At 45.2% G+C, this 24,031-nt stretch overlaps 1 protein-coding gene across 2 annotated transcripts in view; it reads right to left on the bottom strand.

The window, feature by feature from the left end:
• The window catches only part of CNIH3 (cornichon family AMPA receptor auxiliary protein 3), a 118,124-nt gene that overhangs the window by 57,658 nt on the left and 36,435 nt on the right, over positions 1-24,031 (bottom strand). Inside the window, exons 2-3 of one of the 2 annotated variants that reach the window (XM_032646781.1) lie at positions 12,801-12,869; positions 7,303-7,350 (exon numbers count right to left, since the gene is read on the bottom strand). In XM_032646781.1, the coding sequence (XP_032502672.1) occupies positions 7,303-7,350; positions 12,801-12,869 (117 nt within the window). The remainder of the gene's footprint in view (positions 1-7,302; positions 7,351-12,800; positions 12,870-24,031) is intronic. The other variant, XM_032646792.1, reaches the window with a different exon arrangement.

Consider the following 24,031-nt stretch of genomic DNA (forward strand, 5'->3'; position numbering starts at 1 on the left):
TCATCGTCTTATACACTGGAAATTTGAACCTTTTGATCACCTTCTTCAAATTCCCTCTCCCCCCTCTGATAACCAAAAATCTGATCTCTTTTTTATGAGTTTGTTTTGTTATTATTTTATTTTTAGATTCCACACATAAGTGAGATCATACAGCATTTGTCTTTGTCTGACTTATTTCACTTAGCACAATGCCACGTTGTCACAAATGGCAGGATTTCCTTCTTTTTTATGTCTGAAATATATATATATCACAAGTGCTTTAGCCATTCATCTGTCAGTGGACACTTAGGTTGTTTCCATGTCTTTGCTATTGTAAAAAAACAAGCTGCTATGGACATGGGGGTGCAGGTCATCACTTCAACATAGTGTTTTTATTTCCTTTGGATATATACCTAGAAGTGGAATTTCTGAATCACATGGAAGTTCTATTTTTAACTTTTTGGAGAACCTCCATACTGTTTTTCACAGGGGGCTGTACCAATTTACAATCCCACCAACAGTTCACAAGGAATCCCTTTTCTCCACATCCTCACTAGCATCTGCTATCTCATCTCCATTCTAACAGGAGTAAGGTGATAACTCATCCCTTTCCTACAAATATATGGTAGATTGATGGCATTCATGGTATCCATTAATGGTCTCCCTGTATCCATACCCTTTGCCCTGTAACTCTGTAGTCCCTCTCACTGTGACCCTGGGCTTGGCCATGTGACTCACTTCGGCCAGTAATAGGACACTAATAGATCTGATGCAAACCAAAGCTTGAAAAAGCGCTTGTGTATTTCCACTTCTTCTCTTGCTTCTCTATGACACCATGAGAACAAGTCTAGATTAGTCTTTGGAGAATGAGATGGCCCATCCCAGCTGAGGCCATCCTAGATTAGCTTACGGTCTGCTGCCTGCCAGACACATGAATGAGCCCCAGCCAAGACCAGAAGAACACCCCCTTCTCCCTATAAGCCCAGCCAAGATCAGTGGAACCACCAGATGACCCATGGACTCGTGAGAAGTATAAATCGTAGTTGTCCTGAGTTGCTAATATCATGGCAATGGAGAACTAATAAGGATAGGGCCAGCCAGCTCCCCAGATTCGAGTGAGAGGCCAGAGCCCATACGTAGGGCAGCTGTTGTGAAGTCCTCAGCTTCTCCTGCTGCAGTCTTGGGAGTGGAGTGAAGCGAGGACAGGGCTCCTCCTCTGGCTTCTGGTTCAGCAACCCCGTGACAGCATCACTATTTACACAGTGAGTAAAATGTCCCATCTTTCCCTCTGACTAACAAGGAGTTTGCCACAGAAAGCATCTGTAAATAAATTATACGTGAGACATGGTTTCTGAACTATGCAAGTCTTATTCCAGGATATTTTTACTTTTCTTCAAACATTCCCTCTAGGGGTGAACCATCCCACCAAGAAATTAAATAGAATTAGAAAAGAGCCTTAAAGGAATCCACTTGGCCCATGACGGTGAGCCAAGCATATTATAGGGTCCCGGAAGCCCTCTGTAGCTTTGGTATTTGTATCTTCCCTCTAAAATAGCTGAGCAATATTGCTGTAGTAGTGGTCCTTAAGGAGCGTGTTTCAAAGCGAACCAACAATTTCCCCTTTCATGTGGTGATTGAAAATGTGGACTCCGTTCAAACAGACTTGCCTTCAAATCCCAGCTCTACCAGCTTATGAAATATGACACTCCGGGATATATACTTAACCTCTCTACACCTTGATTTCCTCATCTTTTAAGTGGGGCTATTAATCATGACTGCTTCATAGAAATGCTGTGAGGATTGAAAGAGTTAATCCTTTCAAAGGCATACAGGAGTCACTCAGGAAAAGTGAGCAGCATTGTCACGCCTTAGCAATTCCCCAAGCCACAGAGAATTCTGATCTGGAAAACTTCTGAGTCAAGGATGTCCTCTCAAAGGCATTCCACACAATTGCCTCTGAGTTTCTGTGTCCCTTTTCCCTGTATTATGTCTCTCCATGAAAATAGACCATTCCCTCCAGAGCTCTGCAGGAAGAACTGTGTTAACGGCTAAAAAGACCGGAAATCAAGCCAATCCCTTGTGGCAGGGAGTGCCAGTAATTACAGAAAAGGCACCGTCGTCACCATCCTCCCAAGCAGTTAATGCACGACAAATTGTGTGCTCCAAAGTGACATGAGTCTTTCTCTAGGTTCTGGTACATAAATGTATTTAGTAGCTTCCTCTTAGATCAAAGAAGTTGGAACAGACTTTGAAACTGTCTATTTTATAAATTTGTAGAGTCAGCAAATGGCTGATCTCTGGCACAGAATAAAATCTCTTTAAAAAAAAAAAAAGATTTTCCCCCTTATAAAAGTGGCAGATGCTTATAGTATCAGTTAGCTATTGCCATAATAATGCTGCATAACAAATCACTCCAAAATTCGATGCCCTAAAACAATAATCATTTATACTTGCTCATGCATCTAGAGGTTGACTGGGGGTCACCTGATCTAGTGTGCTTGGCTCTGAGCTACAGGTGGGCTCAGGTCTGTATCCCCTGCGTCTCATGCTCCTTGCACCAGAGGGCTGGCCTTGATGATGTCAGAAGTGCAAGAAAAGGAGCAGAAACACCCAGTAACTCTTAAGGCCTCAGTACACACAAGCCCAGCCACATTCCAGTGGGCACATCCCGTCACATGGCAGAGCCCTCCATCAGCAGGGAGGGGGAAATGTACTCTGCTTCTCTCAGGAGGAACTGCAAAATCATATGCAAAGGTCACGGATACAGGCAGGGCCGGCTTCAGGGACATGTCACCCGTGCAGATGCACCTGGGTCCCACGCTCAGAAGGGTCCCACCTTTGGCTGAGTCCTCTGCTGTCAGCTTCGTAAGATCCCTAATAACTTCTCATCACGGAGCCCCACATTTTCATTTTTAACTGGGCCCTGCAAATTACATAGCCAGTCCTGGATACGGGGGAGGGTGAAGAATTGGGAACAATAACGCAATCTTCCTACTTAGCAAACTGACTTTACACTATAGAAGTGTCATATCCATTCCCCAGATCCCCCAGCCCCTGCTTTCAGAAGCACATCGCGGAATTTCTGCAGTGCAACCAGGTTCACACCATTCAGCTTCACTTCACAGTGTGATGCCTCCCCTGAGACAGATGTGTGGTTCTGATAAGCGTGAAACGGGGAGGGGCATTCGTGGCCATCAGTGATTACACTCGTGGCCTTACCACTGCCTTGTTCTCTCCAGAATTAAACTTGGAGCACCTGCCGCCCCCCCCCCCGCCACCAGACTGGTTATACCTCCCCAAGGGACTCAACACCGTCACCCTCACCCTCACCCCCAACCCACTCACCGTCCTCTTTCTTGTCCCACTGCAACTTCTCAATGAAGAGAGCGAAAATTATCCACACACTAGAGCTTTTTATATCCACCACTGTCAGAAAACCTGCAGTGAGACTGGACACACTCTCGGGGAAATCAGGGGGTGAAATGGAGAATCACGGATTTGTCAAACCAAAGGGACATCCCAAACTATGCAACTAAGTCGCCCCTCTCAGGCGGGCTCCGTCTAACTCAAAACCATCGCAGACATCAGGCTGTCTAACTCCGCCTAAGGGAGGTGAACATCTCTTAGCCCCCAGGACGACCAACCTCAAGGTTAGAGGACAGCTGCTTATGAAGAAAGTTTCTCTTTATTCTCATGCCAATCTGCGGCTCTCACTTAAGTTCACTTCCTCTAACCATTGCCTGAACTTGGAGACGCAACAGGAGGCCCCTAGACAGTGTCCTCCGGACGAGGACCTTTCGCGTGCCCGAGAGCAGCCATCTAACCAATGTCTGCTCTCCACACTCTCCACGCCCCCAAACCCCGCACCTGACAGCGACCCTCAGAGTGACAGCGTGCCCGGTGGGGAGCACAGCGCAAGGGGCAAGTGGCTCTCGCCATGAAAGAATGAAGCATGAGCACAAATCGACACAAGAATCCTGCAGTTCAGACAATCACCCGAAGAGCGCATTTTCTGGTAATTATAGAGCTAAAAACGGATCCACTTTGAAAATCCCTTCCTTTCTCCCGAGAAAGCTGAGGAGGTGGTTTAACAACAGTCAGCGCCTGAGATGCATCACATTCTGGGGTGTTTAGGAGACGAGCTCCAAGAAATTTCTTGGAAGGTACAGTTCCCAGAAGGTGGTGATGCTAACGAAGTCCATCAGCCCTCTCCACCGCCCCCAGCATGTGCTCCCAGCTTGGGAATCTGAACTCAGAAGCCCATTCAAAATGAGCCAGGAGAGAGCAGGCCCAGGCCTTCCTGCCCTGCGACTCTGCTCAAACGTCAAATGACAGTTACCCAAGAAAATGGGAGGAGGTGCTAAGGGGGCTGCCGCCAGCCGAGGATCACCTCAGCTTCCTTCAGCACCACGGGTGTGCTCGGGGATGTTACAGGAAGTTTTAGGTATCGGCTGGGTGTCATATAATAATAACAATAACATTTAGTACGTGCCGAGCATCGATGAGCTAGACGCACGTGGATTGTCTCATTTAATTCTCACAACTCCACGAGGAGGAGGGTGCTGTACTTATCACCCCCACTTCAGAGTCACACTGAGGGGCACAGGCAGGAAGCAGCAGAAGCCTGTATACGTCACCACCACCCTCCACCACTCTTCCAGTGCAAGGAACCAGAACTGGCTTGAGAACTTATTTGTAAGGTTAAAATACAGACTACAAAGAGGGGAGAGGGCATAAACACAGAGGAAAGGAATGGGATGGAAACCGTAGGCTAGAGACCTTCTGTGTCGTAAGGAATACAATAAAGAGTTAAATTTGATTTAAAAATACAAATATGATGTAAGGAGTACATGTGGTAAAATATAAGTTTTGTGCTATGTCATGGACACTGATGAAGAAATGAAAAGACTATTACGGGACCTAATCAAACTTAAAAGCTTTTGCACAGCAAAGGAAACCATCAACAAAACAGAAAGACAACCTATGGAATGCGAGGAAATATGTGCAGACGAGGCAACTAACAGGGAGTTAATCTCCAAACTATACAAACAGCTCATACAACTCAATATCAAAAAAAAAAAAACCCAATCAAAAAATGGGCAGAAGACCTAAATAGACATTTTTCCAAAGAAGACATACAAAAATGGCCAAGAGGCACATGAAAAGATGCTCAACATCACTGGAGAAATGCAAATCAAAACTACAACGAGGTATTACCTCACACCTGTCAGAATGGCCATCATCAAAAAGTCTACAAAAAATAAATGCTGGAGAGGGTGTGGAGAAAAGGGAACCCTCTTGCACTATTGGTGGGAATGTAAATTGGTGCAGCCACTATGGAGAACAGTATGGAGATTCCTTAAAACACTAAAAATAGAGCTACCATATGATCCAGCAGTCCCAGTCCTGGGCATATACCCGGACAAAACTATAATTCCACAAGATACATGCACCCCAATGTTAGTTGCAGCACTATTTACAGTAGCCAAGACACGAAAGCAACCCAAATGTCCATCAACAGATGAACGGATAAAGAAGATGTGGTATGTATATATACAATGGAATATGACTCAGCCATAAAACAGGAATGAAATATTGCCATTTGCAGCAACATGGATGGACCTGGAGAATATTATGCTTAGTTGAGTAAGTCAGACAGAGAAAGAAATACTAAATGAAATCACTTCTATGTAGAATCTAAAAAATAAGATAAATGAATCTATATACAAAACAGAAGAAACAGACTCACAGACATAGAAAATAGATGTATGGTTTCCAAAGGGGAGAGGGAGGAGGGGAAGCACAAATGAAGAGCATGGGATTAGCAGATACAAACTCCTTTACACAAAATAGGTTAAGTAACAGGATTTACCGTGTAGCACAGGACTGTAAAGTAGGACCTCGGCAGAGGCAGCCACAGGCCATTGCCTGCTGTCTGGCTAGAGTCAGTTGTGAAGCAACACAGAAAAATGAGCAAAGCTCAAATGTGATGGATGCAGGTTATTGCTCTGCCAGAGAATTCAGGATGGTACATTCAAAATGGGGAAAAAAGGGCAATTTGCAGTGTGAAAGACACTTGGGTGTCAGTCTTAAAGAACAAACTAGAGTCTAGGGAAGTGACAGCTGGAGCAGGTTATTGGTGTCCGAGACATTATCTGGGAAAATAATTTACAAATTCATGAAGTTCCCTTAATACCAAATGTATTAAGCCAAATATAAATGTATTAATACCAAATGTATACCATTATCTGAGCTTACTTCCCCACTGTGACAAAGATGTGGAACTATGACATACTGAGTCTCTTGGAAAACATTAAAGGACAAGTAATTAGCTAGAAAAATCATTGACTTCTTGATTAAGCTCTCTCTCCCAAGGAAAGGTATCATTAATTGAAATATAGAAAAGATTTCAAAAGCTTGCAAAATTGTTTCCCTTCCGTCAATTTTTGGCATGGCATTTGGTTTCTCTCCTATTCACATAAGGCTCAAAAACTTCTTTTGGGTTGACAGGTGGCTTTCCTATGGCCTGTAGCGCATCTGCTCTGAAGAGATCGGGGATGTCCTTTGGCTCAAGGCAATGGACACTGTTAGTTTTACATGCAAGTTGCGGTTCTCCACACTTGGCTGCAAACAAGTACTCGCTTTCCTTACCGGAGTGTGGCAGACTGGTCTCTCTGCCACAGGGGTACCCCAGCTACGTCACAGAGCCCTGCTAAATACTAAACTGGAGCTGCACATCGACACGTGAATATGCGTGCACATGTGTGCTTCCTGAATGCATCGAGGGCGGCTGTGACCTACTGCCCAGCCATTCAGAGCAACTCTCTAAATGCTTGGTTCCCGCTTTAATAACATCCCCCTTCCCACCCCTCCGGCACTCCTGATGATGCTGTCAATCAAACTGCAAAGCTGAGTGGCAGGTTGAAACCTCAAAGGAAACCCAACAACCAGTTAAAAACTTGGCTGAGCCAAGGTGGGAGCGTTTCTGAGCCCCGCATCAGACAGGAACAAAGGCTGTGAGGCAACATCAGCTGTAAATGCCATCCATCATCATGCAAAGATAAAGAACCTCTAAATCCAACCAGAGGGCTTGCAAATATCCAGTGCTGTCCTGACACTGATTGATGGCCATCCCTTTTAATTAGCTCCTCCTGTCTCTGGAGGTTTCCAAAGAAGTGATCACGTGCTCCCACCTCCTCCTCCCCCGCCACCATTTGCCTCTGTGGGGAGACAGGACCGAAGCAGGCACTGAGCCTCACCAGCCCCTCCCACTGTGTGACCACCGTGACCATCCAAATTCTGTCACCGGGTGCTTGCACTGACCTTTCGTAGAAGGAAGCAGATGCGCTCGATGTTCCTCAGCCGTTCCCTCTATCAGGATGCATGGGAAAGAAAAGAGACGGGAGGTTAGATTTTCTGCTGAAAGAACATGAGAAGCCCCACATTCAGCCCCTAGTAGAGGAGGCAGAACCCACCACAGATCCCTCCCAGTCATGACCTCCATGCTCTCACTCAAGTGGCTTTCCCTAACAAGAGTTTCTGCTCGTACAACTCAACAGCAAAACACCAAATGATCCAATTAAAAATGGGCAGAGGAAAATAGACATTCTTCCAAAGAAGACATACAGATGGCCCCCAGGTACCTGAAAAGGTGCTCAATATCACTAATCACCAGGGAAATGCAAATTAAACCCACAACGAGATATCACCTCACACCTGTTAGAATGACTAGCCTCAGAAAGAAAAGAGGTAACAAGTGTTGGTGAGGCTGTGGGAAAAAAGGGAACCCTGGTGCACTGTTGGTGGGGATGTGAATTGACACAGCCACTGTGGAAAACAGTATGGAGGTTCCTCAAAAAGTTAAAAATAGAAGTACCACATGATCCATCGTTCCACTTCCGGATATAGCCAAAGGAAACAAAATCACTATGTTGAAGAGATATCTACACCCCCACGCTCATAACAGCAGTTTTTACAATAGCCGAGGCATGGAAACAACCTAAGTGTCCATTGACAAATGAATGGATAAAGCAGTTGTGGTATACACACATATAATGGAATATTATTCAGCCATGAGAAAGAAGTAAATCTTGCCTTTTGCGACAACATGGATGGACCTCAAGGGCACTGTGTTAAGTGAAGTAAGTCAGAGAAAGACAAATACTGTATGATCTCACTTACATGTGGAATCTAAAAACAAAACAAAACAAGAACAACAAAACCAACTCATAGCTGTGGTAATCAGAGCTGGAGAGGGAATTGGATAAAGGCGATCAAAAGGTACAATCTTCCAGTCATAAGATGTAACTCCTGGGGATGTCATGTACAACGTGATGACTATAGCTAACACTGCTGTGTGGCATATTTGAAGGCTGCTAAGTGAATAAATCCCAAAATTTTCATCACTTTTTTTCTTTTCTCTTTTGTATCTGTATGAAATGATGGATGTTAACCAATTAAGCAATATATACAAGTCAAGTCATTGTGCTATACAGCTTAAACTAAATACACTGCTATATGTCAGTTATATTTCAATGAAATTGAAAGGAAAAAAAGAGCTTTGAGCTTTTCTCCATCTACCTTGTCATAGTTATTTGCTCTTAACTGAACTTTCCCAGCACACAGCATGGGCTCAGCTTCCCTCTCAGCCCAGCACAGGTTTCTGTACTTTTTCCTGCAGCCTCTGTGTCCCTATAGGACAGTCAAACCGCAGAACGGGCACCACATACGCGTGAATCCAAAGCCTGCGGTCGGGTCCCCCGGGAGGGCTTCCCATTCAAGCCGCGAAGAGCATGTCTGCCTGATTAGTGTGTGAGGCGGGGAAGTTCTCTGCCCATCGGTTTTATTTTTCTAAAGTGGCTGTATTTAGAGGAAGCAATCTTCCCACTCAATTAGACACCAGCAGTGCCCCGGGGGCTAAGACTTTTCAAGATGCCCAAGTCTATCTCCAGAGTCTGGCTCGCTGCCAAAGGAAGAGGCTCCGGGGCCGCACAGGTGATGGTGCTTGCCTAACACGCTAAGTGCCGCCTCCCCTTTCCCGCAGAGACTTCTGCGATTTCTGAAGCCTCTCTGAACACAGCTGTGGCATCTCCCAGTGCGTCATTACTGAGGCAATTTGGTTGCGGTCGATGTGATCATAATGAGATTCCTCGTGGCTCAGGAGAAGACAGGTGGCTGGGATGCTTCAATTTCCCTAATTAAATCATAAATATACTGATTCCCGTGCACCCTTTAAGCCCAGAGGAAAGAGCCCACATCAGGACAAATTAGCATCCACATGGCTAGGAAGACAGACCACATCCTCCTCAACACACGTGTGTGTGCATGTGTGCACACACAAGCACAGACACAGCTGGGCTGCCTAAATGGAGAATAGTGGGAAAAGGTGTGAGATAACAGGCATGTAAGAGGGAGGTTCAGGACGCACGCTAGCTCCTCCCCCAGCAAGTCAGATCCTCTAAAGGACATTTCTCATTACTTTACAGTGATATTAAATGCCCAGCTGGCAAAAGGAAGGGGAAAGGGTTAACGTGAGAAACTAGGAGTAAAAACAAACATTCCTCCTCTTCCTACCACATGGAAGAGGGGTCCACCCAGAGGGTCTGACAATATGTGGAGCTTAAATCCAAAGAACCAGTGGGCCTCATGCACATTGATTTAGAAATGCATCACACCGGGCTTCCCCGGTGGTGCAGTGGTTGAGACTCTGCCTGCTAATGCAGGGGACACGGGTTCGTAGCCCTGGTCTGGGAGGATCCCACATGCCGCGGAGCGAGTGGGCCCAGGAGCCACAACTACCGAGCCTGTGCGCGTCTGGAGCCTGTGCTCCGCAACAAGGGAGGCCGTGATCGTGAGAGGCCCGCGCACCGCGATGAAGAGTGGCCCCTGCTTGCCACAACTAGAGAAAGCCCTCGCACAGAAATGAAGACCCAGCAGAGCCAAAATAAATTAATTAATAAACTCCTACCCCCAACATCTTCTTTAAAAAAAAAAAAAAAAGCATCACACCCATCAGCAATTGTTTGCAACACAAGTCCATCCAGGGCTGGAGTTACCGAGCAGGGAAGCAGCTTTGTCAAGCCACCTGAGCCTGAGATGCTGCTTCAGAGGATCTACAGGGGCCCAAAGAGCTTAAAGATGAGTTAAATGAGGCTTCCAAAGCGTTTAAGTTCCTGCCGGGGAGGAACATCATAAAAACTGGGGGAAATGTGTCTAATACACTTCCATTTAGGGTTTCTATGGATTTTTTAAAAAAATCTCAGACAAGAGTCCTTTACTTAAGGGCTTGAGTCTATCCATGAGATGTCTGGCCTTCGGGGTCCAGATTCCTTAATTAATTCATTAACTAATTAAAAGTGTGGCTTTATTCTTTTTAATTTTTATTGGAGTATAGTTGATTTACAAAGTTGTGTTAGTTTCGGGTGTACAGTAAAGTGAATCAGTTATACATATACAGATATACACTCTTTGTAAGATTCTTTTCCCATATAGGTCTTTACAGAGTACTGAGTAGAGCTCCCTATACTATACAGTAGGTCCTTATTAGTTATCTATTTTACATATAGCGGTGTGTATATGTCAATCCCAATCTCCCAATTCATCCCCCACTTCCCCTGATAATCATAAATTTGTTTCCTACATCTGTGAAGAAGTGTGTCTTTAATAATAGGAATAAAGAGTTGAGATCCAGCTTCTCTGCTATGCAACCTCACCCTTCAGTCATTCATTCTTTCATCAACAAATAGTTATTTGAGCGCCTACTGTGTGCAGTTTCTGTCCTTGCACTGACCTTGCACGGAAGCTCCCAGTGGGACATACACGGGTCCTAATTTTTCCTTGTTCTGCCCGAACTAAGGAACCTGCCAAGGTGAGATGGAAACGGGCTCCACAAACCTGTCTCATGGTTTGGCCAACCTCCTGCCACCCCAGTGTTGAATTCGCATGATGGAATTGAGGGGCAGGGCACTATTTCTTCACTAGTATTTACCCTGGGATCACACAAGAAACTCTGGGTGTTCTAAGTGAGCCGCTTTCTAACTTGAGCCCAAGCCACCGGGAGGAAGGGCGGCAGGCTCTTGACTCCCTGGCATTCCAAACAGAAGCACCCTCTTGGACTAGGGCAGCTCTGTGCACCTGGTCGATGTTGACGAGCCAAGTGTGTGATGCTGGGGCCAAACACAAAAACATCCAGAAAGAAAGGAGCCCAAAGGTGCAACGCGTTCAGGCCTACAGGAGCCAAGTTATCACTGGTGGTGGTGAGGCTGGCAGTTGGAAACAAAACGGATTTTAATAATGACAAGTTTCATAAGATATAGTAAGTTTTCAGGTGGATCTTAGGGATTCTTCCAACTTGTCACAAAATTCCGCTTCACACAGTTGACTTGGAGAGGGTTAGGCTCTCTTTCATAGAATCAAAGAATTTGATGCCAAAGGGATTATAAAATCAGGCTCTTAAAGGCACAATGTAGAGTAGGTGGTAAGAACACAGGCAGACTTGGGCTCCAATCGTGACTTCACTGCTCATGAGCTTTGAGTCCTTGGATAAGAGTCTATAAACTGGGTAAATAATGCCTGTCTAGCAGAGCTGTGAGGATTATAGGTTACATATATATAGGTCCTAGCATGTAGTAAAAACTCAAAAAAACAACTCCAATAATAACCCTGTACTTTACAGAGGGTGACACCAAAGCCTGCTCCCCTGGTCTTCTGGTACCTCCCTAAGAGCACAGCCCTCTTCAGGGGGCCTGCAGTTAAGGAGAACAGACCTCTTGTCCCTGTCACTAAAGAATGATGCCATAAGCCTTCCAGGTTAATATTCATACTAATATATATTTTTCATATATATATATGCACACTAGAAAATTCCAGTGTTCTCTCTAAAACTTCTGACTCAAACTATCAAACTATCAACAGAATTATTAAAACAAAGCGTGCCTTAGCGCTGGAAACCAGGGCCTGGAAGGAAGTTCAACTCCATGCAGGTCCAGCGAGCTTAGACTGAGAGATGGACTCGCATGAACTGTGAGCTCCATCCTTTGGGCCCGGAAAAGGCTCTGTCCACAGGCAGGCTGGTGCCTGGCTCTGGGATGTGGGCTGCATTGAGTAGAGGGGCGGACAGCCAACACCCACCCCCACTCAACAGACGTGAGGTCCCCCTCCTCTCCCCGCGTCGAGGCCTCTTTCTGCATCCATTCCAGGGCACGTGGGAGGGCAGCAGGCACGGTCCGACAAGCCAGATGGCGCAGCAGAACTCTGGGAAGAGCAGGTGCTGGGGTAGGAGGTCTCTCACATGCTGAACCCGGACCGGACAACCAGACGGCATCGGGTTCCCCAGGGGGAGGCAAGCTGACCTCAGGCCTGCAGAGCCTCCCGAGATGAATGCTTCCCGGGTGACGGATATGGGGTGAGTAGCTGCATACATCAACCCCCCTGCAAGCCTCCCTCGGAGAAACCTGGCCAAGTGCAGAGCGGGGACAGCCATGGTGATACTCCTACACCTGCCAACATGGTGGCCAGCCTGAGCCTCTCTCCTTGTTTAAGGGGGTGTAGCCAAAACCCACTAACATGGGGCCTTGAGGACTCCGCAGCCACATCACACAGACCTCTCCCACCCGGGGGGTGGGACTGCTGTACTTGACTTTGCATGATAAATGGAGACCTCAACCGCCTGAGGAAGGACCGCCCCGAGCCAGGCATGGAGGTGCAGCCCGGGCCGAGCCTGCGCTTCACTCATCCTACTCATGGAGACCTCGCCCTCCTTCACAGACCGTGGGTGGCCTGGGGTGACACCACCCTTCAGGTCACCAGCACCCACCACTTACCGCGTGAACAGGGTTGCACTGGTCGATGGGGTTCTTAAAATCCGTCCTTAACTCATCAAAGGCAATTATCTGAAACAGAAAACACAGAATCAAGATGTTAGTGTCAATGCACCATATCAAAAGCTTCCTCTGACTTGGTCCAAAATAACTCAGGAGGCGGGCAAAGTATATCAATGACACAAGACTGGCCAGGAGTCAATCACTGTCAAAGCTGGTAATGGGCACCTGGGGTTGATTGTACTCTCCTGTCTATGTCTGTGTATGCTTAAAAATCCCCAAAAGAGGGCTTCCCTGGTGGCGCAATGGTGGAGAGTCCGCCTGCCGACACAGGGGACACGGGTTCGTGCCCTGGTCTGGGAAGATCCCACATGCCGTGGAGCGGCTGGGCCCGTGAGCCATGGCCACTGAGCCTGCGCGTCCGGAGCCTGTGCTCCGCAACGGGAGAGGCTACAGCAGTGAGAGGCCCGCGTACGGCAAAAAAAAAAAAAAAAATCCCCAAAAGAGGGAACGGGAGGGATGTTGTTTAAAGGTAGATACTTAAAACTAACAGATAAATAAGTCCTGGAGACCTAACACAGTACAGTGATCATAGACAACAAAATCGTATTATAAACATTAAACTTGCTAAGAGACTAAATCTTAATTGTTCCCAGTACTTGAAGAAATGGTAACTATGTGATGGGACAGAGGTGTTAGCTAACGCTGCAGTGGCAACCATATTGCAACATAAATGTAGGAAATCTCTAGGCTGTACACCTTAAATGTACTCAATGCTGTAAGTCAAATATATCTCAATTTTTTTAATCCCCAAAATAAAGTTTTTTAAGTTTCCTGTGCTTCACAAAAATGTAGAGATAACTCTGTTTCGATGAGAGTAGTTTGAGGTTTGGATAAAGGCATACAAAAATTTAAAACTTCAAACCAGCACTTTCCATTTTCTCCTTCAGGAAAAAGCTGTTTACTTTTTATTTTTGTTTATTCTGGCAGAGATGCTGATTAGAAGTTAAATGGATAGAAGTCAGGCAAATGGGAGAAGAGAAAAATCAAGAAAGCAGAGTTGACAGGAATAGAAACAACCCAATCTCTAGCCGTCCACAGCCTGGACGATCAGCTCCTGGACAGTCAAGGCGTCACACCTTGGTCCATTGGACTTGGGTTCTCAAGGTCATTCTGGACAGAGACTCAGAGGTCCCCAGAGAGCAATGGTTTCCCCCTTTGTCTGGAGGGGAGAATGTTGGAAGTGACCTTCTCTGGTCACAGAACGAGGCGTGACCCAGGCACAGAAAGAACTAACTAGAGGTGAAGCTTCCTAACCCCGGCCCACCTTGTCCCCCAGATGTCCCCAGGGAGACTCAGGGACAGAACAAGGTGGTATTCAGACAGGAGAGTGTCCTCTCTTAGGGTGTGGATGTCTTAGGTCCTCTCCTGGGCTGCACACAAATGGACAAACCAACTCCCCCAGGAAGGCACATCCCAGGGGTCCCTGAACACTTGGCAGAATTGCTGAAGCAATGAAGCTGCCACCCCACCCTCAACAGTCCCTGTTCCTGCAGCATGGAGGTGAAAGTAAGTACCAAGTGAGGGAAAACAACACGCTTCCCTCGAAAAAGCAAGTATGCTTTTAGAGCAATCACGTGTCATCCTGATTTCAATACTCCTGCAGAATTAGGGGGAAACTCTAGTACAAGTTGTATTAAATAGACACATTTCTATATCATCCCTCGCAAGATAGTTCATTATCCAGCCTATACCTGAACGCTGTAGTAAGAAGAAACTCACCACTTACTGAAGACGCTCCTTCCATCCCTGGTTACCTCTAATTAATCATCATCTTCCTTTACTGAACTTACATATAACTCCCTAAGGTTTTCACCCACACACTAAGCCAGGGTCAGCAAACTACAGCCTGAGGGCCAAATCTAGCCTGCCACACATTTCTGTACAACCTGTAAGCTAACAATGGTTTTTACACCTTTAATATAGTAGAAAAAAATCAAAAGAAGAATACTATTTTGTGGCATGTAAAAACTATATCATATTCAAATTTCAATTTCCATCAATAAAGGTTCATTGGAACATAGACACAATGATTCTTTTATATATGGTCTATATTCTTACACTATGATGGCAGAGCTCAGTAGCTGCACAAACACCATATGGCCAGCAAAGCCCAAAATAGTTAGTATCTCACCCTTTACAAAAAAAAAATTTGCCAACCCCTATTCTATTCTTTTATTTCTCCTCTAGAGTGGCAGTGTCCAATATGGTAGCCACATTTGGCTATTTTAATTAGTTAAAATTAAATGTAAAATTCGGTCACTACACTTTAATTGCTCAAAATCACATCTGTCTAGTAGCTATTAAACAGCACAGATGTAAAACATTCCCATCATCACAGAAAGTTCTCTTGTGTACAGCACTGCTTTAGAGGCACAGGGAATCGTTGAATCACTCTTCCACAAGAAACCCCTTTAAGTATTGCCGGCTGTGGTGAATGCAGCCAATCTTTCTTCTTCAGGCGAAATCTCTCCAACCTTTACTTAGATTAACTGGCACTAAGTTACCTCATCATTCTGATTTCCCTTCACTGACATTACAGGTTGTAAATGTCTTTACTAAAACATGACTGTCAGGACTGAACACCATACTCAAGGTGAGGTCAGCTGGCTCAGAGAGTAAACGTCTCACTCCCCTCCTCTGTTCTGTAAACTATGCCTCTGTTAATGTAACCTGATAGCATTAACCTACTGGTAGCCACATCACACTCCTGGTTTCACATCGAGCTTGCATTGCCTAAAAGCCCAGGTCTTCTTCATGTGCTTCAGTTTAACTAAGCCCACCTCATTCCAACATGTCCATTATTGGATTTGGACACCTAAGAGCAGAAACTGACATTTATCCCTTTTAATTCCTCCCTGTGGGTCTAATCTGTTGAGATATGATCTATCTCCCAACTACAAATCCTAATGAACATAATGTGTTCATTATCCACATTCACCGTGATCTAAATACAAACAGAGCAGGACCAAGGGCAGAACCCAAAGCTCGCCACTCCTAGCTCCCAGGAGGCTGACATAAGCAATCTTTCGGCTCATTATTTACCTAATTATAAAGACAATTCATCATATTTTGATCCAGTCAACTGAAAGTAAATCTCTGGATAGCATCAGAACCCAATAACTGTTGGTGCAGCATATATAAGCTCCCCAAAGAGGCCGGAAGCTCAGCGACGGAAGGAGTCAAGCCCTACGTCATGGCCATGACTGAAGACACACTTGTGTAATTCCCACCTCCAGCCCTGACCTGGGCCCATGTCCCTGTCTAAGTGCCGGGACGTGGGTCTGGGCTGAAGGGAGCAAAGGCTGCCGGTGCATAAAGCAGCAGGAGAGGAGCCATGGGGATTCCGAGTTGCTAAGTGCACCTGAGAGCGGGCAACCACTGCCCAACTCAGGTCCCGACTTGGAGGAGGGTGTGAAGAGAGGAAGGCCAGAGTGCAGCTTACGCCTTTGAGCTCCATGAGATAACGGGTACTTTCTGATGATGGTGATGATGGTGATGACGATGTGCACAGTGAGGATAAAGGCTTTCAGCATCCCTACCCCCGCTAACTACTCACTAAATGATCCTTCCATTCACTTGACAAACATTCAGTGAGCACCTTTCACACACAGGCACTGACGGGGCTAGCCCCCGCAGGTACAAAAGTCAACAAGATACAGATCCTGTCCTCACCAAGTTCCTGGGCTAGAAAGGAAGACAAGCATGTAAACAAATCATTCTGCTACAATGTGATACGTGCTATATAAACAAGACGACTATAATAATAGCTAACATTTACTGCACGCTCATCATATCCCAGCACCTCCACAGTCAAAACACGGAACGGCTCCATCACCCCCCAAAATTCTCTCCTGTGGCTCCTTTGGAGCCAACCCTTCCCCCATCCCTAACCCTAACCTCACCCCCACCCCCTACCCCGACCCGGCAACCATGAACCTCTTCTCCATCCCTATAGTTTTGTCTTTTCCAGAAAGTCATGTAAGTGCCACCACGCCGTATCTTGGCTTTTGAGTCTGGTTTCGTTCACTTAAGGTAATGCATTTAAGATTCAGCCACGTTGTCGCCTGTATCATCAGTTTGTTCCTTTTTGTTGCTGAGTAGTATTCCATTACAGAGACGAACCACGGTTTATTCATTCACCTGTTAAAGAACAGGTGGGTTGTTTCCAGTTTTTTACAGTTATGAATAAAGCTGCTAGAGACATCTGCATAACAGTTTTCATCTAAATGTAAGTTTTCAATTTTCTTTGGCAAAGAGGAAATGGATCGCTGGTTCACGTGGTAAGTGTATGTTTATAAAAGAAATGGAGAAACTCTTTTCCAAAGTGGCTGTACCATTCTGTATGCCCACCAGCAACATATGAGAGTTCCAGTCACTCCACTTCCTCAGCAAAACTTAGTATTGTCAGTTTGGGTTTCTTTCATTTTAGCCATTTCAATGGGTGTGTAGAGGTATCTCATTATAATTTTAATATGCATTTCTCCAATGACTAATTATGTTGAGCAGCTTTTCATGGGCTTAATGGCCATCTGTGTGTCTTCTTTGGTGAAGTGTGTGTTTAAATCATTTGCCTATTTTATTTTCTTAAATTTAGCTGCTTTCTTATTGATGATTTTTGAGAATTCTTTATACATTCTGGATACAAGTCCTTTGTCAGCTATGCAAATTGCGAATTTAAAAAAATTTTTTAATTGAAGAATAGTTGATTTATAATATTGTGTTAGTTTCTGGCGTAGAGCAAAGTGATTCAGCTGTATGTATATAGATACATTATTTTTCATATTCTTTTCCATTATGGTTTGTTACAAGATATTGTGCTATACAGTAGGACCTTGTTGTTTATCTTTTATATATAGTAGTGCGTATCTGTTAATCCCAAACTCCTAATTTATCCCCCCACCCCACTTTCCCCTTTGGTAACCACAAGTTTGTTTTCTTTGTCTGTGAGTCTATTTCTGTTTTGTAAATAAGTTCATTTGTATCGTATGCAAATATTTTCTTCTATTCTGTATCTTGTCTTTTCATTCTTTATAGGATGTTTCTCAGAGCAAAAGTTTTTCATTTTAACATTTAACAGTTTATCCAATTTATCAGTTTTTCTTATATTGATCATACTTTTGGTGTTGGATCTAAGAACTCTTTTGGATCTAAGAACTCTTAAGGCCACAGAGATTTTCTCCTAGGTTTTTCTTCTAAAACCTAGGGTTTTCTTTATGGTTTAAACTAAAAATTCAATTTCTTTAATAGATTTAGGACTATCTGTTTATTTATTTCTTATTACATGAGCTTGGAGCATTTGTGACCTTAAGGAACTGGCTGATTTCACCAAAGTTGTCAAATTTATAGGTCGAATTTATATTCCGAGCCACCCTCACTGCTTGTTTCATTTTCCCTCATAGGGTATCTCCCCTCTTGGTTTTCTTGCTAAACTTTTGAGATGGAGGCTTGAGTGAGCACAGAAAAGGCTAGAAAAGGCAGCAGCTGAACAGTGGAAACAAAGCAAGAGAAACAGTTCTTCCACAAGCTGCATAACAGAGGTTCTAGCTAATCAGATTGTCTATGACCTTGCCTGGGGCTGGGCTGTGCAGGAGGTGATGCTCAAGAGGAAGAGAAGGTCAGATGCCAGGACCTAGTTGTGTATGGAGCTGGAGGCTCCAAGAGAGGCAGAGCCAGGGGCTGGGGAGTCCACAGAGAAGTCCAGAAAGGAAGGGAGCTCCAAGAAGAGAAACACACTCGATGAGAAGCTGTTTCTGTGAAACTTGAGCCCTGACTCTGCCACCACTAGTCTTGGGCTAACTCATCCCCCAAAAGTCCTGACCCAAACCATCCAGCTGCTCCCCAGCACCCCTGGCCCCAGGATCATGAATCAACAATTCACTGGCCTTTGGAAGAATTAATATTGTTAAAATGGCCTTACTACCCAAAGCAATCTACAGATTTTATGTGATCCCTATCAAAGTACCCATGACATATTTTACAGAAATAGAACAAATAATCCTAAAATTTATATGGAAGCACAAAAGATCCAGAATTGCCAAAGCAATCCTGAGGAAAAAGAACGAAGCAGGAGGCATAACCCTCTCAACTTCAGACAATACTACAAAGCTGCGGTCATCAAAACAGCATGGTATTGGCACAAAAACAGACATACGTATCAATGGAACAGAATAGAGAGCCCAGAAATAAATCTTCACACCTACAGTCAAGTAATCTTCGACAAAGGAGGCAAGGATATACAATGGAGAAAAGACAGTCTCTTCAGCAAGTGGTGCTGGGGGAGCTGGACAGCTGCATGTAAATCAATGAAGTTAGAACTCTGTCTCACACCACACACAAAAATAAACTCAAAATGGGTTAAAGACTTAAATATAAGACATGACACCATAAAATTCCTAGAAGAGAACACAGGCAAAACATTCTCTGATGTAAACCATAGCAATGTTTTCTTAGGGCAGTCTCCTAAGGCAAAAGAAATAAAAGCAAAAAAAAAAAAAGAGAGAGAGAGAGAGACCTAATCAAATCAAACTTATAAGCTTTTGCACACCAAAGGAAACCATAAACCAAACGAAAAGACAACCTACAGAATGGGAGAAAATATCTGCAAGTGATACGACTGACAAGGAATTAATTTCCAAATTATACAAAGAGCTGATATAGCTCAGTATCAAAAAACGAAAAATCAAAAACTGGGCAGGAGACCTAAATAGACATTCCTGCAAAGAAGACATACAGATGGCAAATAGGCACATGAAAAGACGCTCAACACCACTAATACTAGAGAAATGCAAATCAAAACTACAATGAGGTATCACCTCACACCAGTCAGAATGGCCATCATTAGAAAGCCTACGAATAATAAATGCTGGAGAGGGTGTGGAGAAAAGATGACCCTCCTACACTGCTGGTGGGAATGTAAACTGGTGCAGCCACTATGGAAAACAGTATGGAGTTTCCTTAAAAAAAAAAAAAAATAGAGCTACCATACAATCCAGCAATCCCACTCATAGGCATATATATGGAAAAGATGAAAACTCAAATTTGAAAAGATGTGGGCCTCCTTGGTGGCGCAGTGGTTGAGAGTCCGCCTGCCGATGCAGGGGACACGGGTTCGTGCCCCGGTCCGGGAAGATCCCACATGCTGCGGAGCGGCTGGGCCCGTGAGCCATGGCCGCTGGGCCTGCGTGTCCGGAGCCTGTGCTCTGCAACGAGAGAGGCCACAACAGTGAGAGGCCCGCGTACCGCAAATAAATAAATAAATAAAATAAAATGTCTCAAAGTTGAAAAAAAAAAATTTGAAAAGATGTATGGGCCCCAATGTTCATGGCACCACTATTTACAGTAGCCAAGACATGGAAGCAACCTAAATGTCCATTGACAGATGAATAGATAAAGATGTGGTATATATATATATACCATGGAATGTTACTCAGCCATAAAAAAGAATGAAATAATGTCATTTGCAGCAACATAGACGGAACTAGAGATTATCATACTAAGTGAAGTAAGTCAGACAGAGAAAGACAAGTATCATATGACATCACTTATATGTGGAATCTAAAAGAATGATACAAATGGGCTTTTTTACAAAACTGAAATAGACTCACAGACATAGAAACAAATTTATGGTTACTAAAGGGGAAAGGGGGGGAGGGATAAATTAGGAGCTTGGGATTAACAGATACGCACTACTAGATATAAAATAGATAAACAACAAGGTCCTACTGTTTAGCACAGGGAACTATATTCAATATCTTGTAATAATCTATAATGGAAGAGAATCTTAAAAAGTATATACATAAAACTGAATCACCTTGCTGTATATCAGAAACTAACACAACATTGTAAACCAACCATACTTCAATAAAAATTCACTGGTCAAAATGAAGGCCCTGTGAGGGGCCTCACCAGGGATCAGAGCCCCTCTTGTGCAATGTCAGCCGGGTGTGGGTCAGCCCTAACTCTAGACAGCCTCCATCCCATCGGGCCTCATCCCGAGGTGGGAAGCAGCCTGGACCCACTTCAAGAGGCAGGGAATTACAGAAATCCTCTACAAAGCATCTCAAGAAGGCTTCTTTCTTTAGGCCCACAGCGTTTATAATTAGGAGATCAAAAGTCACCTTGCTTGTCTGAAACAGTTATTCTGCTAAAAATAACTATGCTCTACTATGAAAAAACCTTCCTGGAAGAGTAAGAATGAGAGAAAAGTCAACCTCCATTAGCTAATAAGTCCCCAGGGCTGCCCCATCACAGAGTTTAGCATTCGGAGAAGCCTCTTTTGTCTGGAACATTCTCTCCCCTGTGTTCGTTCCACAGTGTCCTCTGGTTTCTGAAAGATCTACACTGGTTGAAGCCTCACAATCTTGGATTTGTATCACATTATCTCACTGAAACATTCCATCTGCACAAGGACTCCGTGCACTGGATGTCCCTCTAGTGTACAGTTCGGGAAACCAAGCCCCAGGCAGAGCGTTTGAATGAAGTACTGGCCATGGCACAGTGGGTGAGTAACAGCCCACACCAGGATCCGGGTTTCTGAATCCTGATCAGCTGACGCTCCATGTAGCACAGTGCGTTGTCTCTCTGTGACTTGAAATCGTTAAAAGAAAGTGTTGAGTTATTAAAGATGCCCAAAAGACTCTTTCCTAGGCACCCACCATGTCCCTGGCACTGCTCTTGGCTCTGGAATACAGTGGTGAGCCAGAAGATAAGGTCCCTGTGCTCACAGACAGGGGCAGGGGATGGAATCAATAAATAAACAAGAAAAATATCTTAAAATGATAGGCTGCCTGAAGGAAGTATAATACAACAGGGTGATAGGAAGACTTAGAATTGGGGGGTGGTCAAGGAAGGCCTCTTGGAGGAGGTGCCGTTTCAGGTGAGAGGCTGAATGACCAGGAGCCAGACGTGGAAATTTCCAGAAGGAAGTTACTAGGGCCTGCAGAGGCCCTAGTGGGAAACAAGGTCGGCAGGGATGAGGTGCCGAAAGGCCACGGCAGCTGAAGCCCAGTGACAGAAAGAGACACTGGGAGGGGATGAGGCCAAGAGCAGGACTGACCAAGAATCCCACCTGGTGTGGGACTCATCTAACCGGCTCCGCGAAGCAGACCTGTGAGCTGAAACCCTGCTCAGCCCAACTGCTCCATTGGTGATACGGCCTCTACGTTACTCACAGAACTGAGTGCGTTTGCTGCTTGTGGTCTCACAATCCAACAAAGGGGTGGTACCGAGGGGGACGTTGATGAGACAGGTCAGCGTGTGTGAATGCAGTGTCAGGTATGCACACTGAGGAGTAGGTGGTGGGATGACGACCTTTGGGTCCTTTCTGCAAGGCCGCTAATTCACCCAAAAGAAAAGTCAGTGGTCAGAGGCAGTATGAGAAAAGACCAGGAATCCTGGCTAGTCAGACCCAGGAAGCCAGAGAATGATTTGGGGCTAACCCACCCCAGAGAGCAATCGGACACTGGGAAAAGCTGTCCAAAGTCTTCTAACGAGAGGACACGGGGGGCCTGAGCCCCCCAGAATTTCCGCCTACCGATCCATCTATCAACAGGGACAGCTCTGTCACCCAGGTGTGCATTCAGACTCCTATCTACAGTAGGGCCACCTGGGCAGAACTTCTTGATTTCTCCATGTTATAAGTTGAATAGTGTCCCCCCCAAAGTCACCTCAAACCTCAGAATGTGGCCTTATTTGGAAATAGGGTCTCTACGGATATAATCAGTTAAAATAAGATCATATTAGACTAGAGGCCCAAAATCCAGCGTCCCTATAAGACACAGAAAAGGACACACAGAAATGGGGAGTGATGCAGCCACAAACCAAGAAGCACCGAGGGTTGTCAGGGGCTACCAGAAGCCGGAAGACACAGGGAAGGATCTTCCCTAGAGCCGTCAGAGGGAGTAGGGCCCTGCCCTGACTTCACACTTCCAGCTTCCAGAACTATGAGAGAATAAATTCCAATTAAGTCACCTAGTTTGTGGTAATTAGTTAAGGCAACCCTGGGAAACATATAGAGTCCACTTGCAAAATAGCTGAAACCGTTGCTGCTGTGACCTAAGATGTTATCAGGAAAAAATGGCTTTCGGTGCCACCAGTGAATGTTAGTTAGTGAAAGAAACAGACAGGAGCATTTCCAACCCAAAATAAATACCTCCCCGGGGAAGCAGGCTTTTATACTCACTACAAGCCTTCCTGTAAGTTCCCTAAAGCCACACTAAGAATATACTTCTAATTTAGAAAGAAGTCAGTTTTTCACTTCCTCTCCATGTCTTGTCCCAACAAGAGCAATTCCTTCAAACCACTGCCCCAGCCTTGGGGCCGTTTTTGAGAGTCAGGAGCTCCACCGGATGGGAGAGAGACGGGGCACGGGAACAGCTTTATTGGCTGTAACACATGGGGCTTAGGTCTAGTGTCGCTTTTATGTCTGACGCTGGAGCAGCTGAAGAGTCCTAAAGGTTCTGTTCACTGATTCTAAACTGCTACAGGCAACTGTTTGCTAAGCCACACCTGAACCCCCAAGAAGATGGACTCCACACTCATGCGTACCACGCGTGTAGGCCCCATGTCCCCTTCCCTCACCATCACAGGGTGAGCCACCATTGGCTCCATGCCTACCTGCGTCACGACAGGTGCTGCCTCTTTAGAGGGAAGAGCCCTGCACCTGGAGGAGGGCTCGGTGGGGTCTTTACCCTGCAGGGACTAGCTGTGTAACCTTGGGCTTGTCATCACTTTTCCAGGCTGTGGTTTCCTTATCCACAAAATGGGAATAATAACTCTCCCTACGTCAACTGGTTGCCACGTGAAATGAGGTGCCAGAGACCACAGTGTCAGAGCAGGAGAAATAAAGATGGTGTTGGATGAAGAATGAACTGCCATTATATAAAAGGCTCCACACGGCAGAATGGTTAGCATGTGCCTGTGAGTCAGAAACCCTCAGTTCAAATCCAAACTCCACCTCATCTATCTGAGTGACTGCAGGCAAAGTGTTTAACCTCTCCAAGCTCAGTGTCCTCAAATAGAAAGAGGAGACAGTAAGGGTTCCTACCTCCGACTGCGGCTGTGAGGATCAAATGAAATAATGTCCATAAAGCACTGGGCGCAATGCCTAGTGCATAGCAACAATAAACATTAATTACTACTGTTATCGCTGTAGTTATTACCACCGTACAGAT

Source organism: Phocoena sinus, chromosome 1, assembly GCF_008692025.1.
Source record: "Phocoena sinus isolate mPhoSin1 chromosome 1, mPhoSin1.pri, whole genome shotgun sequence".
NCBI classification, from domain to species: domain Eukaryota; kingdom Metazoa; phylum Chordata; class Mammalia; order Artiodactyla; family Phocoenidae; genus Phocoena; species Phocoena sinus.